Source organism: Vombatus ursinus, unplaced genomic scaffold (assembly GCF_900497805.2).
Source record: "Vombatus ursinus unplaced genomic scaffold, bare-nosed wombat genome assembly UNPS02014863.1, whole genome shotgun sequence".
In the NCBI taxonomy this organism is placed as follows: Eukaryota; Metazoa; Chordata; class Mammalia; order Diprotodontia; family Vombatidae; genus Vombatus; species Vombatus ursinus.
In genome coordinates this window covers 7,332,046-7,348,700 of record NW_020954641.1, presented here as the reverse complement: position 1 = coordinate 7,348,700, position 16,655 = coordinate 7,332,046, and the positions used below count along the sequence as shown (strand labels likewise).

Sequence of the window (16,655 nt, the reverse complement as noted above, 5' to 3'; positions counted from 1 at the left end):
TTTTTGGTAAAATGGGATTGGGGAATAGGGTGCACTGTGAATTTCAGGGTTAAGATATTTGGGGGAAAGTACATATTTGTGTTTTTCTCATTTTTCTCTTGAATAGTGACTGCTCCAAGCTCCCCTCTGAGCCCCCCCACATCACCTGCATTCTCCCCGCCAGAGCCTCCAAGTACCAAGAATGGCGAATGCACCATCTGCTTTGACAGTGAGGTAGACATGGTCATCTACACCTGCGGCCACATGTGCCTCTGCCACACCTGCGGTCTTAAACTGAGGAAGCAGCCTAATGCCTGCTGCCCGATCTGCCGACGCACCATCAAGGACGTCATTAAGATCTACCGGCCTTAGCCCCTCCATCACACCCCAGGTCCACCACTCAAGTGGGCAAAGGGGTTTTGCTAAACAAAACCAGAACCATGCCTTGCCACCCACTGCCAGTGGCTGGTCCCTGGTTATGCCAAGAGGTTTACCCATCTCTTCTTAAGCGTTTTTAATGGTAGGAAAAGTCAGGGATGTGGCCTAGCTAAGGAACTTGGCAGAGGGTCTGAGGGAAGAAGGGTAGCTTCTGTTGGTGAGATAGTACTTTTCCTAAAGATACCGTCCTATAGATGATCACAGGCATTGTCACGTGTAATCACTGTAGCATAAGTACTTGCCCTCTCTAAGGCCCAGACTTGCCCAGCTAGGAAAATGGCAACTTCTGTGCAATGCTTCTTGGGGATGGTTCAGTTGAGTGTGTGTGCATACAGGAGCCTGAGAGAGAAGGGAGAGCCAAGAAAAAAGGGAGAAGAATTGAGGGACAGCAAAGGGAGAACAAGAGAAAGAATGAGAGAGTGTGAAAGAGAGAGAATATGAGTGAGAGAGAGAGAAGGAGGAAGAGAGGATGAATGTGTATGAATTCTAAGCTACTGGAGGTAGCAGCTCCCAGTTCTACTGAGTCCTCCCCTGCCACCCTCCCAAGCTCTCCCCAGAGGCCCCGAATCAGGAGCTTCTCAGAGAACATCCAAGGAATTGAGGACCAGCTACAATGAAGTGCTCGTGTCCCTTTCCATGTTCTTTCCCTCCTCAGAAGCTGTTGGATGAGTAACTATTGAACATTTTCAGTTTTTGCCCAACCTGAAATACGACTTGGGTAATAATATTGGAGAAGGAAACTCAGATCATTAATGCACTGTTTGCAATCCCAGATGTGAACAGCTGTATCTGGGTGATTAGTTTAAAAAAAACAAATGAGCAACTTGTTGTTGGGTTTTGATGTTTGGTTTGTTTTCTTTTTTTTAATCTCCATCTTTTGAGAGTGATTTCCCCATGTGCAACAGAGCTAGAGCTCTGACCTCTCCCAGAAGATGCATTACCCTCACGCCTGCTCTGCAAAGTAGAATTTTATGCACCATGCACCTTCCCCCTTTCCCCACCTCAGTCTCCAAATGCTTTTAAGAATATTATCTTCTTAATCTTTATAATTAGGAGCCCCCAATTGCATAGTCTCCTTTTCATAAAGAAGAAACTGAAATACAGAGACAAGGGCCTGCTCGGAGGTCATTCGATAATTTAGATTCTTCAGTCCTCTACTTCAACCACTCGTGAAGGGGCTGACACAAGGTGATGTTCAGTAGTCAGGCCAGGGTCCGTCCTCTAACCTAGGATAAATTTAGAAACAGAAAGAGATTGCTTTTATTGGCTTCCCATTAACTTTTCTCCTGGGTCTCCTTGCTACCTAACCCCACTATCCTGGTCACGTTGTCAGTTAACTGTCAACTAATCTCTAGTGGATTGTCAGCTTGTGAGGTGTTAACTGATCATTATGGCATCAGCTGACAATCTTGAAGTGGGACCCTCTTCATTGCATTTTTTAAGGAGGATTTTTTAAGATTAGCTGGCCCTCCTTGAGGAACAGAGCCTAACTCCACCATTTTTTCTTTTCCTGACCATCCTATTACTGCTACCAGAGCCTGAGGTGTCCTGGTGGCATCTCCTTCCACTGCAGCAGCAGCCACATTGGGTATATCATGGGTCTGTGTTTAAGAAAAGCCGTCTGCCCCACCACCCCACCCATGGGAGCAAATCAATAAAAATGTACCTCTGGCAAAGATAGTTAGCCTCTGTGGTAGTCCATGCTGCTTTTTCTTTTAAAGGAGGTAATTCCCCAAGAGTTCCAGGATTTAGGGATTTGAGAACTATTGTATGAGAGAAACAGCAGGGTGTGGCAGCAAGAGCCCTAACCTGGGATTCAGAAAATACCTGCTTCCTGTCCTACTCCCCCCCCACAGGTTCTAGGCCCAATTCTTCCCCTAATTCATAGTGGAGACTTTAGTCAAGGCATGTCTTTGTGCCTCAGTTTTCTCATCTGTCAAATGAGGATAATAATGCCTTCCCTACCTACCTACCTTACCATGACAATCAGCTTAGAAATAGGATGTGAAAGTACATTACAAAAGTCAAAGATAATAGAGAGATGTGTATGGCACATTTATTTTTAAACAAAATCTCAGTCAACTCACCTTTTCCAAAGGGAAGAGAGGTAAAGGTGGAAGAAGTTATAACCAGTTAGTTTGGGTTCCTTAGGTCATTGTTCTCGTGCCCTAGGTAGGTGTAAGGGAGAGAGCAGATCTTCCATTAGAACCTTACTTGGTGTATGTACTTCCTTTTACCTAACTCATTCAGAGACCAGGCTCTGACTGGTCCCTAGCAACAGCCAGAGAGCTCCGCTCCAGAGCCAATGAGAGGCAGTGATGGCTAAGGGCTGTCAAGCTGAAAGGTTGTGAGTGAAAAACAATTCTGTCAAGTTGAGTTAAAGTGAGGTGTGAAAACAAATGGTCAGGAGATCTGAAAGGTTCTCACACAGCCTTTTTTGATGTTGTTTTGAAAGGGCTACTTCCCCAATCTGTTGAGACCAGAAGACAAGAAAAGACTGTGCCTTCCTCCCCATTTAGAATTAGTGTGGGGATTATGTTTGCTGAGAGACAGGGTGGCATAGTGGCTAGAGAACTGGCCTTGGAGTCAGGAATACCTTGAATCGACCTCCACCTCTGACATAGGCTCAATGTATGACCCTGGGCAAATCGCTTAACCTCTCAGTGCCCCCTCAGTCAACTGGACCTTGTGACTCTTCCAAGAAAGCTTAAATGATGGCCAATCTAGTTGCCATGTTGTATATTTGTGTTTGTACATCGATTCTTTGAAAAGTTAGTAAACCAATGTATGGTATATATGGTCATTCTTTCTGAACAAAATATTGGATTGACCAGAACACCCCATTCCCCAGGATAGTCAGATAACAGAGAGCTTAACTGTGTATATCTAAGGGGAACCACAAACCCAGAAGACATTTAAAAAGAAGAAATAGTTGGTGTAATCCCATCATTTTCCCTCTCATATTCTTCATGCAAGCCTTTGTCAGTGCTTATTGTCATTTCTTGGCCTCAGTTTCCACAGCTGTACCATGAGGTAGTTAGACTAAGTCTGTGGTGACTCTGACTGGCATATGAATTATTGGCCTCAGGATGTGTGAGCAGCATAGATGTGTGCAGTACATTCTATTAGGCTGTGCACCTATTGAATTTTATTTTTTTATTTTTTAAGGCAAACATTTATTGACCAGTCATAAAGGACATTATTTTTAGTAATCAAACCAAAGAAACTAAAATTTAATGAAACTTTCTAAAAAATAACAGCTAAACCTCACCTAGAAATACAAAATTTTAAAAAGAGATACAAATACCATTTTTTTAAGATACTAGGGTGTGCCTGAGCCCAGCAGGCACACCCTGTGTATGCAAGCCTGCAGTCAGGAGGACTGATGGTGCACATCTTTTTTCCTCTCATTCCCTGTCCTGCCAACCCTTATGTCGGCTCTTGGTGCAGCTCAATAGCATTAGCGCCACTTTGATCCTTAAGTGCAGAGATTTGGAAACTATTAACGGGTGGCCCAGGCCTCTGAGAGCATCACAGGCACTGCTCCGGATGACCTGCTATGTGAGGAGAAAATGAGACAATGGCCTGTTTTAACCTGCCCAGTCACTGCCATAAATAGCATCACCATCTAAGAGGAACCGGGGTCTGGTGTGTTGGGGTTTGGTTGGCCAGGCCTTGTTCAGTGCTCAAAGCACTTCCCTTTTTTTTTTTTTTCTAAATTAACCACTAAAGTTCACTCACTTGATGCACATGAGGACCACAGTGGATATTTGCCCTCTATGGTGCTGCCTGGTATTTCTCTTGCTTCTTTGTAATGCTCAACAGAGTCCTCTTTGCGCAAGGTGAGCGGTATGTGGTATACTGCTGTCCACAGGCTCTGCTTTAAAAGGGAAGGAAAAATCTTTAGACGTGACATTCTTTTTAACCTGGAATGGAAGAGCAAAAGGTTTCGGCATTCAGGAGGAACATGGGCTCAAAGTCTTATTATAGAATTTTATACAATGAAGAATAGGCAGCACCAGGGAGTGAAAAGAATTCTGGACTCCATCTCTGCCACTGGCTAGCTGTGGAGTTGGGCTACCTTGTTGCCCTCTCTTGACCTCAGTTTCCACAGCTGTACTAGGAGGGAGTTAGACTAAGGTCCAGTGGTTCTGTGGTTGTAATTCTTCCCTTGTCCTTCCAGAAGTGTCAAAGATCCTACATTAAGCTATGGAAGGATGAGAATTGGGCTGTGCCTTACCCTTGCTAATGTGTTTCCTTATGCATCAGTGAGCTGTGTCCAATTTTGGTATGATTGGGGGAGAGAAGAGAATTTGGAGTTCAGAAGACCAGAGGGCCTGACCTTGAATTTCAAATCTGCCACCAGCTTGACCTTGGGCAAGTAGCTTAATAATGAATAGTAAGTGATATTTACATAACACTAATTTGCAAAGCACTTTACATGTTATCTGATCTGAGCCTTGCAATAGCCCTGTGAGTTAGGTACTAGAGATATTATCCTCATTTTTATTAATTATCCTCATTATCCTCAGAAAGAGCAAACTAATACCCAGAAGTTAAATGACTTACCAGCACAGTGTCAGAGTAGCATTCAAACTCTTATCTTTCTGACTCTAAGTCCAGCAGTATAACCACTACGCGACACTGCCTCTCATCCTCTGTGGGCCCCAGTTTCCTTATGTGTGAAATTGGACTAGGTGACCTCCAAAGTCCCTTCCATTTCTCAATTCTCTGCCCCTAAAGTAACTAGAAACAAAGTCAATTAAAGGAATTCTTAGGTCAGTACTGGGGTGCTTTTGATTTGGGATTTTGTGGCTAGTTTAGATTGAGCCTGGTAGTTGAATCTAGAGTTTCTAACAGAAGGTTTGCCCCTAAAATTACTTTGAGGAGTCTTCTTTTAAGCTTGCCTGAATGCATTTCCAACCCTGAGAGAGCCAATCCCAACTCTCCCCAGTGGAATCTGCCATTGCTATGACTCCATTCTTTTACCTCACTGCTGATTGGTGGACAGAGGCAGGAACGATACATGTATGCATGTGCCCTGTATACCCCAGGGATCAAACAGTTAATGGAGCTGGTTTCCCAGGGTTGCAGCCAGTTCTATCTCTAAAAACAGGCAAACAAAAGGAGAAAGAAACAATGGGCCTTTGCTAAAGGCTAATTGAAGGGGTATAGAGGTGAAGCCAGGAAGAGATTTTGCAAGGGCTAGACAACTTACTTTTCACTTTGCTGGACATTGCTAGAGAAATTCTGCCTCCCACATCTAGTGCTATTGGAGAAAATGGAGCTTGACTTGACAGTATCCATTGAATTTGGCTGCTAAGCCTTCAGCAGGACATTATTGAAAGTGAGATGGAATGGAGATGAAGGGTGACTTGGGAAACCAGAGAAAACTGTCTACCCAGGCTTCTTAGAATATTGCACCTCCAGTCTTTCCTCATTGCCGGTCCCATTCCTAATCTCTTGGCAGTCTTGAAAAGTAGGATGCCTCAAAGGCAGCATAAGTCTGTAATCCAGTCCTGGAACCAGAAAAGACTCATGGATGCACAAGAATCTGACCTCTTAGGAATAGCTGTTCTCCCTCGCTCCAGGGCCCCTGAGAAAATGACTTCTCCCACACTGTAGGTCAGAAGGTCAGAAAAAAAGGAAACAAACCTTCCCAGAGAGCTCATGCAGGCAGCCAACTCAGCCTTCCCAGAATGAGCGAGTTCTGACTGGACTGGGGTAGTTGTGCCTTTGGAAAGGTCTGGGTCTCCAATCATTTGGTACGAAGCATTCTCTGAAGGGGGTTGGGTTTTTTCCTTCTTGCTGCTTCCCACTGGGATAATTTGGCTGTGCTTTTCTGTCCATACCCATTCAAGGTCTGCTGTCCTTGGGAGCAACTGTCCCCTGTGGTCATAGCCACCAACTTGCAACACAGCTAGTTTCCTCTAATCCTTAAATAGGTTTAAACTCTGCTCCCCTACTGCCCTTGACTCGTTCTAGTCCTCATTTATTCCTTACGGGACAACTGTTAACACTCTGGAATATATAGATATATCTATACATACATACACACATACATACAAGCACACATGCATATACACGTGCACACATGCATATATACATACACATGTATGTATATGCACACATTTGCATACACCAAGATGCAGCATGAGTTAGTGAGTGGATAGAGAATCAGCCTCAGAGTCAGGAAGGACCTTAGTTCTTGACCAATCTCTGACTAATACTGGCTTGTGTGATCCTGGGCAAGTCACTTAACCCTTTTAATGGCCCAAGCAACTCTTGACTGTCATTTGAAGAGCAGTTACAGATCGGCGGTGGTGCAGGCTGTTTCATCTCCTGGAGTTCCCAACACCACTGAAATCACAAATTTGGCCCCCAAAATTAAAACTCACCCAGCTATACCAAGGGCGGGGACAGAAGACTAGCCCATATCTAATTACGGCGCTTGGAATGGAAAGCTGAAAATCCTTGTCTGCAGCACGCATTCCCAGGCTCGATCATTTGAGATAACATTTTAAGTCTAGATCGGAGCTTGGGTGGCAAGCCTGGAGTGGACCTCACTCTGCCTTATCGCACCTTGGTGCAGGTTTCTGCAGGGGGAGCCTCAGGTTCAGGAAAAGGAAGTCTCCTGGGAATGAGTGGTTAAAAACTTTCTTTCTCCTTTAATGTCTTTTAAAATTCCTTGCTGAAATGGCTTGTACAGAAATCTGTTTGTGCCTTATGGGAGTGTCTGTGTACTTTTTATCCTTTTTAAGCAACTTAAAAAAATTAAGGGGAGAGAATAACAAACATGGTAGTTTTCTAGGTTTTTCTGTGATCACTGAAATTACTTTGCTTTTTTGATATTTGAGTGATAGGCTATGTGTTTCCTTGGATTCTCCCTTGAACTTTGTACAGAGCTCTGTGGATTTGTCTCCTCCATTCCCTTGATGGTTTCACTTAGGAGTTGGGAGGGATATGTACTCGCTCTACCTGTCCGGCCTCTCTAGTTTTGTGCTCTGTGTGTTGTGTGTGTAAGAATTTTGTCTGTTTTTCTCTGTTTTACATTAATATAATTTTACCTGTTTATGAAACAAATAAAACTTTTGCTTGTTAAAAAAAAAGTTTGTCTCAGATTTTGTTTCGTAAACCATGCAATTTATCTGCAGGGCAAAGAGCCTCACGGAGCATCCATTGATGTCTGAAATTTTTGAGGAGTTCAAAGTCAGCATTTTCAAGGAAGGAGAGTCAATTAGTCTGAACCTCAAATTTAGCCTTCTGGTAGCAAGGAGTTAGAAAACATCTGAAGGACATCAGGATAACTAACCAGCATGATGTGGTGAAAAGAGTGCTGGCCTACCAGGAAGGGAGCCTGCTTTCAAACCTTGGTTCTGGCACATGATGGCCTCCTCTGAGCCTCAGTTTCCTCTCATGTAAATTGGGGATAATCCTCTTTTTTTTAACATTTAAAAATTTTTGTATTGCATTTTTAAACATTTTTATTCATTCTGAACTTAAATACATAAAGACAAAAAAAAATTTCCAAAAAAAAAATATTTCCATGTACACAGCACAACCTAAAAAGAGGATTCACTAAAAAACCATGATATTACATTTCATACTATTTTACTGAAAAAAAACCCAGCTACATAAATACTACTTGTCCTTTTCTTTTTTATCTCTTAAAAAAATTGTATTTAGTAGTTTGTTTTTCCCCAGTATGTGTAAAATTAATTTTTAACATTCATTTTTAAAACTGAGTTCCAAATTTTCTCCTCCCTCCCTTCCCCTCCTCATTGAGAAGGCAAGCAATTTGATACAGGTTACTTACACATGTACTACTTGTCCTTTTCAAAGCTACTCTGTTTTCTATACTTCCTTCTAAATTTTCTTTTGTTCTTTGCTATGCACTTTTTATATGTATTTTTCCCTGTCCCCTCCTCTCCCATCCTAGAGATGGCTACTAATAGACACAAATATGTATATGTACGTAAAACTATACTATATATACTTCTATTTATCAATTCATTTTCTGAAGGCAGATAGTATCTTCCTGCATAAAATTGGGGATAATCTTACTTGTCCTGTGTGCCTCATAAGTTGTAACCTTTTGTACTGTTAAACCTCTAAGCACTCTAAGAAATATGAATTGTGGGGCAACTAGGTGGTGCAATGGTTAGAGCGCCGACCCTGGAGTCAGGAGAATCCGGATTGAAATCTGGTGTCAGACACATAACACTCACTAGCTGTGTGACTCTGGACAAGTCACTTAACCCCAATTGCCTCGCCAAAAAAAAAAAATGTGAATTGATATGCCAACTAATTTGGAGTCTTTCCTGCCTCAATCCCTTAACTCACCCTGCTCCCTATGTCTTCCTTCCCTTTTTTTGCCTGTTGGATTCCTGTCCACCATTTAAAACCTAACTCAAGTGCTGTCTTACCAAAGAAGCCTCTTAAAACTTCCACCACACACATGCCCAGCTGGTAAGGGCATGAGAAAGTTGACACGACGGAAAAAACAGATATACTATTACACTGCTCACAGAGGTACGAATTAGCCCAACCAATTTGGAAATTCATTTGGAATTTGTATTTAAAAAATAACCAAAATGCCCCTACTCTTTGACCTAGACACCTCCCTGCTACCCCAAGGAGTTCCAAGCCAGAAAGTTTCCATACATACCAAAATATTCATAGCAACGCTTTTTGTGGTAACAAAGAACTAGACACAATGTAACCCATCAAATGAGTAATGAAATAAGTAAATTGTGGTATATTAAAATAACAGACTATTAATATGCTATATATTAGACATGACAATTGTGAAGTATTCAGAGAAACATAAGAAGACTTACATGAACTGATGCAAAGTGAAGTAAGCAGAATTAGGAAATATGTATATGTCCTAATATATACATAATGACTATACCAATGTAAATAGACCAAGAAAAACAAAACTACATGTTATAACGGCCAAGCTTGCTCCCAAAAAAAGGATTAAGAAGATGCATATCCCTCCCTTCATTGCAGAGATAGGGGACTGCAAATATTATTGCATCTACTGTCAGACACAGTAGAGATGTTGGTTAATTTTGCTGAACAGCTTTTTTCCTCTTTCTTTTAAAATCTTTGTTATGAGGGATAAGTCAATGCATAGGGTAGGAGGGAGAGATATATTTGGAAATGAATGTGGAAAAAAAAAAGACATCAATAAAAACAAATGTAACAGGGAGGAGACCTAGCTGAGGCCAAAGTCAAGGCCTCTCCTTCCCCAAAGGCATTTCCTTGGGGAGGGGAGAGGGGGGCAGTTTGAGCTAAAACTCTATGCTCATTCCAGTTTCTGGAATGAAATCCTTCTGAACTCACTTGATAATTTATTGGTAATCTCTGGGGCATGGCCAACTTTCCTCTGCCTATCTAAACAAGATTCTTAGGTAATGTTATTCCATTTGGAAGGCTTTTTAGCCCTCAGTCTAAGGCCTATGAGTGACTGATTGAGACATGTTCTCAGTTATGGTAACAAGGCTGAAATGAGATAGGGCAGTTTCTACCTCACCCTTACACTAGTCTGGAAGCTGGATATCCTGGGTTCTAGTCCTGGTTCTGGTCCTTATTAACTGTAGGACCTTGGGGAAGTCCCTTTCTGGTCCTCAGTTCCTCATCTGCAAAATGTGAGTGTTAAATTAGATAATATCCAAGGTCCCTTTTAGTTCTGCCTTTCTGTCTACAGCATCCAATTGCCCATAACCATTGGCAATCCTGGGCATTAAGACCAACCACTGCTCAGCCTGCCCAGGCAAGTCATAAGTGAGGCCATGTATAATTGTGTGCTATAAATAGCCCAGCCAGATCCAGCAGGAGATGATTGCCGGGTGGCCTCACTGGTCTCTGGCCTCAGCTTGGTGTCAGGAATGAGGACAGCAGCCATCACAGGGGCAGCCAGTCCAATCATCAGAGGCCAGGGCTCTGCCACTGACTAGCTGGCAAGACTGGGGCTCCTCTTGTAACAATGAAGAAGGCAAAAAAGGGGGAAGAGTGCCCCTGGAAACATTGACTTGTCTTCTACCCCTCCTCTAGGTGTCCAGTGCTCTCTTGTTCTCTCTTCTTTCAAAACTTGCCTCCCAGTAAGGCTCTGAGGTTCTGCTATTCGAGGCCCTCAGGCATCTTTCAGTGATGACATTTTATGCGCTAATGTGTTCTGGAATGGGCTTGACTCAGATGAGCCCCCTGGTACCTTAGGTTTGATGCGGGAACAAGATGAGACACTTGTAGGTCATTCAAAACAGAAATTTACTTAGCCATAGCAAGGGAAAGATTTTCAGCAACAGGCATTGTAAAGCCCTTGAGTTGATCCAGCTGAGCAAAGCTTCTGCCCCAATCCAACAGCTAAATATTGGAGTCCTTAGTGCTCTCACAACTGCTTTGTACTAGAGTGATGGGGAAGCGATATCAACAGTGTCAGCCTTCTGTCTCAAATGATGCCAACCATCTTAGCCTGAGCCAACTGGCATGATCTTTAGTTGTTTTTTTTTTTTTAATTTTTAAGTAATTGGAATTAAGTGACTTGCCCAGGGTCACACAGCTAGTAAGTAAGTGTCAAGTGTTTGGGCTGAGGCCGGATTTGAACTCAGGTCCTCCTGACTTCAGGGCTGGTGCTCTGTCCACTGCACCACCTAGCTGCCCCTAGTCGTTTTCAGTAATGTCCAACTCTTCATGACCCCATTTGGGGTTTTCTTGGCATAGGCGCTGGAGTGGCTTGCTATTTCCTTCTCCAGCTCATTTTATAGATGAGGAAACTGAAGCAGAGTCCAGTGACTTGTCCAGGGTCACAAAGCTAGTGTCTGAGGCCAAATTTGAACTCAGATGAGTCTTCCTGACTCCAGGCCAGGCACTCTATCCACTGCACCACCTCGTGGCAGGCAACTAATGCTACCACTGGGCAAAGGTTCTACCATTTAACCCTAGCCAACTAAGTTTCAAGAAATGTCTGAATTCCTTTCAAGTAAAAACTAGCTTAACTTTCATGGATCAAGGGGTTAGGATATTACTCCTACCACATAAATCCAGGTCCAGCTATGACATATGTTCTATGTTCTGAGGCTCCTTTCAGTTCTTGACATCTCACAGTCTAAGATGTCTTCCAACTCCGGCAGTTTATGTTCTATGGCCCTGTTCAGCCCCGGCCTTCTATGTCATAAGTTCTCTTCCAGCTTTAACATTCCACGTTCGGTTTCCCTTTAATATGAACAGTAATGTTCTCATTTTATAGAAAATAATTTAAAAAAATAATTGGGCAACTTGAATTGGAGAAATTACATTTTTATTTTCACTAAACTCTGACTAAAGTATAGCATTTCCTTCGATTACAATTTTTTAAAAGTTATTCTGAAAAAGGAGTTCATAGGCTTCCCTTGACTACCAAAAAAAATGTCCAGGACACACACAGAAAAGGTTAAAAACCACTGATCTAGATGATCTCTCAAGTTCCTTCCAACTCTAAAGCCTGAATCCTAAAATGAGAAAAAGCATTTTTATACCAACTGAGTTATTTGAGCTCTTTCTTACTAAGGTGTAAATGATTGCTTTTTGCTTTCCTTCCTAGGAAAGGATACCCAGCATTAAGAAGTTAGCCTGGGGTTTTCTCCAAGAAGTACATGAACATTACTTGGAACTATCAAAGGGACTACCTTTTGATACTTGGGTATCAAAGGGACTACCTTTTAACCCTAGCCATACTTCAGATGTATGATTAAAGAATGAAGGTATTAGGAACTAAAGGCCATGGAGGAAGGAGGGACATTTTCCTTACTTTTTTGTCTAGGAGTTGCCACTCTGGAACTAAAACAGGTTAAAAAAAAGCATCATGAATTTAAAAACAAAGTCTTACTCCGATGTCCTATCTTGACATTGGGATGATCCTGGATTCTCAAAGACTATGGGGGCAGCTAGGTGGCTCAGTGGATAGAGCACCGGCCCTGAAGTCAGGAGGCCCTGAGTTCAAATCCAGCCTCAGACCAAACACTTAACACTTACTAGCTGTGTGACCCTGGGCAACTCATTTAACCTCAATTGCCTTAAAAAAAAAAAGCTATGGCAGGCCCTCATGTGCTGCATAAGGAAGCAGAAACCTCTTTACTTTGGCTTGATGCCCTTTGTGACGGGCGAAGAGATGCTGAACTTGAGCCAGAGGAAAGAAGTTTGTAAAATAAATAAATAAATGAATGAATGAATAAATAAATAAATGAATGAATGAATGAATAAATAAAAGGACGTCTGTAAACCTCCATCATTAGAGCTGCTACAAACCATTAGCCTCTTTGAGAAGGATGGAGGCAAGGTTGTGCTGGAACTAGCTTGATATGGTTTGCAAGAGCTGATTGTTAAATTTTTAGTAAATGTTTATACTTTGGAAATCAGCAAATGATAAATTGAGGCTTGATTTATTGATATGTTGATTGGCTAGACTTAGGAAAATGATGGGGAAAAAAAGGTTAATAATGCAGATTAAACTTAAAGGTTCGTTGTACATTCCTTCCTTCCCCTCCCCTCCCTTGAGCCAGTTGTTAAATATTTACCAGCATACCCCTGGATGGAAGTAATCTGGGTGGAGGTGTCTCCATTCTCTGTCAACTTGGCAATGCTGCAGGTGCTCAGGGTGAAGCCTACCATACATGGGTGGAATGGAGGAAGCAGAAGCAGCTGGAACTGTACTACCAGGTGCACCCCTCTCTAGGAGGGATTTTAAAGCAATGATTCAAGCTTGGCACACCCTGCCATTCTTTAGTAGACCTTCTTCCATTCTCCCCCAGCCCACCACCAAAACTCAGGACAGGCAGCATGGAACATTCCCTTCTCCAGCCGAACCCCCATTGCCCAGGTCCTTCCAGGTTCTAGACACCCACTCTCAGATGGATGCTGACTCGTTGGCCCTGCCATTGCTTCTCATGGTCCGTTGGCCTTGTCACTTTCCCTTTAAGGACCTAAATACTACCTAGTCTTTCCATCTGCCACGATCTGAACCCTCCTTTACCTGTTGTCTCCTTCAATTAGAAGGTGAACTCCTTGAGAACAAGGGTTGTCTCACTTTTCCATTTGTATCCCCAGTGCTTAGCCTGCACAGGCTTTGACAAATGGTTAGTGCTTTTCCATTCCCTAGAAGAAAGCAAAGATGGGAAAAACAGCTGAAGTAGGTCGAGCCGACAAAGATGTGACCCATGGGGGAAGAAATGCAATTTTGAGGTCCTTCCAGGATCAATGCTTGAAAAAGATTCAAGAAGAGGAGGATACCAAATGCTTGGGGAGGAGGCAGGGGAGAACGAATCACAAGAAAATGTCAACATCGATGACTATGTGCCCACTTTCCAGTCCTTGAGAAATTTTCATGAAAGTAGTCATCCTTGGTGTATTTATGAGAAGTAAACAGGTAGCCTTTAGCAGACAGAATCCTTACATTTGCACAATTAACTGAAAGGTGAACAGACTACAAAGTCCTTGGGATCTCACCATTGGTTGACTATCAGTAAATATTTGATTCAAAGGAACAAAGTAGTGCTTTGTAGGCTCTCTTCCTATAAGGCATCTCCAGCTCATACATTAACATCATATAAGATTCCTTGAAAGATGCAATCAATAACATTTATTAAGGGCCAAGTATGTGCCATGGCCTTGAATATAAATATCAAGAATAAAACAATCCCTACTAGCAAGGAGTTTACATTCTAATGTAAGAAACATCTACCTATATATGTATACACAAACACATGTATGCGTTATTATTATTATTATTATTAGTTAACATTTATATAGCACTTACTATGTACCAGGCACTGTGCTAAGCATTTTATAATTATTATTTCATGAAATCCTCATAACAACCCAGCAAAGTAGGTGCTATTATTATCTCCATTTTACAGATGATGAAAACAAGACAAACAGAGTGTCTGAGGTCAAATTTGAACTCAGGTCTTGCTGACTCCAGGCCCAGTGTTCTATCCACCGTGCCACCTAGTGTGTATATGTATGGCATGAAAATAAAGTGAATAAATAAATACGTATGCAATAACAAAGAATTTTGTTTGATAGCCATCTGAATATCAATTTCAAATGTGGCATAATACAGAGAGACATATGCTCACCAAAAGGGTCTGCCGCTGTCATGGGAACTATCCAAGTGTCATACAACCAAAAGACATGGAAAGGTTGAGGTCTACACTGTTGGAGGGAGTACCTACATAGATGAAATCACAGACCCATTGATTCAAAATGTTGGGGAGCCTGACCCTTCCAAGTTAGGAACCAATAGCTGGTCACTGAATGCAACTCAGGAACTAACAGTTTGGTCTCATGTATATACCAAGGAAGACCAGAATTATCTACTTACATAGGTTTTTAAGTAATTCTCACCTCATAGAACCACAGAAAATTATAAGCACAAGGGACTTCAGGGATCATCTAGTCCAATCTCCTAATTTTACAAAAGAGGAAATAGCTTCCTTGTTTATTTTTAGCAGTATTTTATTTTTTCCCCAGTTACATGTCAAGAAAAATTTTAGCACTCATTTTTACAAGATTTGAATTTCCAAATTTTTTTCTCCTCCTCCCTCCCCTTCCCTCTTCTGAAAATGGTAGGTAGTTTGATATAGTTTATGCACATGCTATCACGTAAAAAATATTTCCATATTAGTCACAGTTGTGAAAGAAGAAACAGATAAAAAGAAAAAAACACGAAAAAGAATAAAGTAAGTGAAAAAAGTATGCCTCCATCTGCATTCAGAGGGGTGAGAGCATTTTCCTTGTGAGTCCTTTGTACTTGTCTTAGATCATTGTGTTGCTGAGAAGAGTAAGTCATTCATAGTTAATCATCACACAATGTTGCTGATACTGCTTAAAATGTTTTCCTGGTTCTGCTCATTTCACTTTGCATCAGTTCTTACATGTCTTTCCAGAATTTTCCGGAATCTACCTGTTCATCATTTTGTATTACACAAGAGTATTCCATTACATTCATATACCATGGTTTGTTCAGCCATTCCCCAATTGATAGGCATTCCCTCAGTTTCTAATATTTTGCCACCATGAAAAGGGCTGCTATAAATATTTTTACACATGTAGGTCCTTTTCCCTTTTTATGATCTCTTTGGGATACAGATCTTGTAGTATTGCTGGATTAGAGGGTAGGCCGAATTTGGTTGTCCTTTGGGGGCAAATTACTCTCTAGAATGGTTGGATCACTTCACAGCTCCACCAAAAATGCATCAGTAGAGGAAACAGCTTCTGAGACGCTAAGTAAAACATCCTGGGTCACACAACCAATTAACAAGCCCACTTCTTTTTCCCCATCCAATAATTTTCCCCATTTCCTGTTGTATGCTATAAAAACCCTTATAAATGCAAGGAGAGAGGCAAGGATTTGTCATTTGAAGGAATGATGAACGAAAACCAGAATTTTATTATTGGCTGAAAAGTAGAACTAAAGCTCTAAAGTAGAAATCCATAATCCTTCTGTTCTCACCTAATCCTCTTGTCCCTTGCCTCACATTCATGTGCAATACATGCCAGACAGGATTATAGGGAATAAATAGAGCTGAGTTACCTTAGCCACACAAAGCTCCTCTGTGGTTTTATTGGGTGGAGTTCCTGAAATGGCTGGTGGGATACAGACTAACAATCAGGCGTTAAAAGGACTTTTCTGACCTTGAGTCAGAACACTGGCTGGGGCTAGGGACTTCCAGAGAGAACAGAGTAGAGTAAATCAAACAAACAGACTTGATCCTAGCCTGAGGACATCTTCAGGCTGCCTAACTGGTGCAGACCATCATGGTCCTGGATTATTTAGCCTTTCCTTGCAAGAGAAAGGCTTACTAGCTACTACAACATGGTAACAGAAAGCAGAAGATGGCACAAACAGACTGAATAGCTGGGATAGTAGGAGAGAGGAGATCAGTGCACAACACAGATAGAAACCAGAGGAGATGCACCCAGAGGAGGCAGCACAAAGAACAGAGATGCAATACCCATCAGGCAGCAACTATGACACAGCTAATCACAGCCCCCAGTGCTGAGCAGGAGAGAGAAGCACAGTGACATCATCAGAGAACAACTGTATCTCTCAAGCATCAGAGGTATGAGTTGTTGCCAAGGAACATGTGTTGTCTGACTACATTTCAGACCTATGTCCGTATTCTCTATGTGCATGATCAAGTCCTACATATTCACTATGTGTCCTTTCACATACATTTCTAGTAGGTATAGCA

The 16,655-nt window shown here is 42.0% G+C and overlaps 1 protein-coding gene across 2 annotated transcripts in view; it reads left to right on the top strand.

Annotated features, from left to right (window-relative positions):
- The window catches only part of NEURL1B (neuralized E3 ubiquitin protein ligase 1B), a 91,035-nt gene that overhangs the window by 68,476 nt on the left and 5,904 nt on the right, over nucleotides 1-16,655 (top strand). The window contains exon 5 of one of the 2 annotated variants that reach the window (XM_027841784.1): nucleotides 107-365. The exons of the other annotated variant lie outside the window; for it this stretch is intronic. Coding sequence (XP_027697585.1) covers nucleotides 107-351 — 245 coding nt within the window. The 3' untranslated portion in view covers nucleotides 352-365. Of the gene's footprint in view, nucleotides 1-106; nucleotides 366-16,655 lie in introns of those variants that run through there. 2 annotated transcript variants of the gene reach the window in all.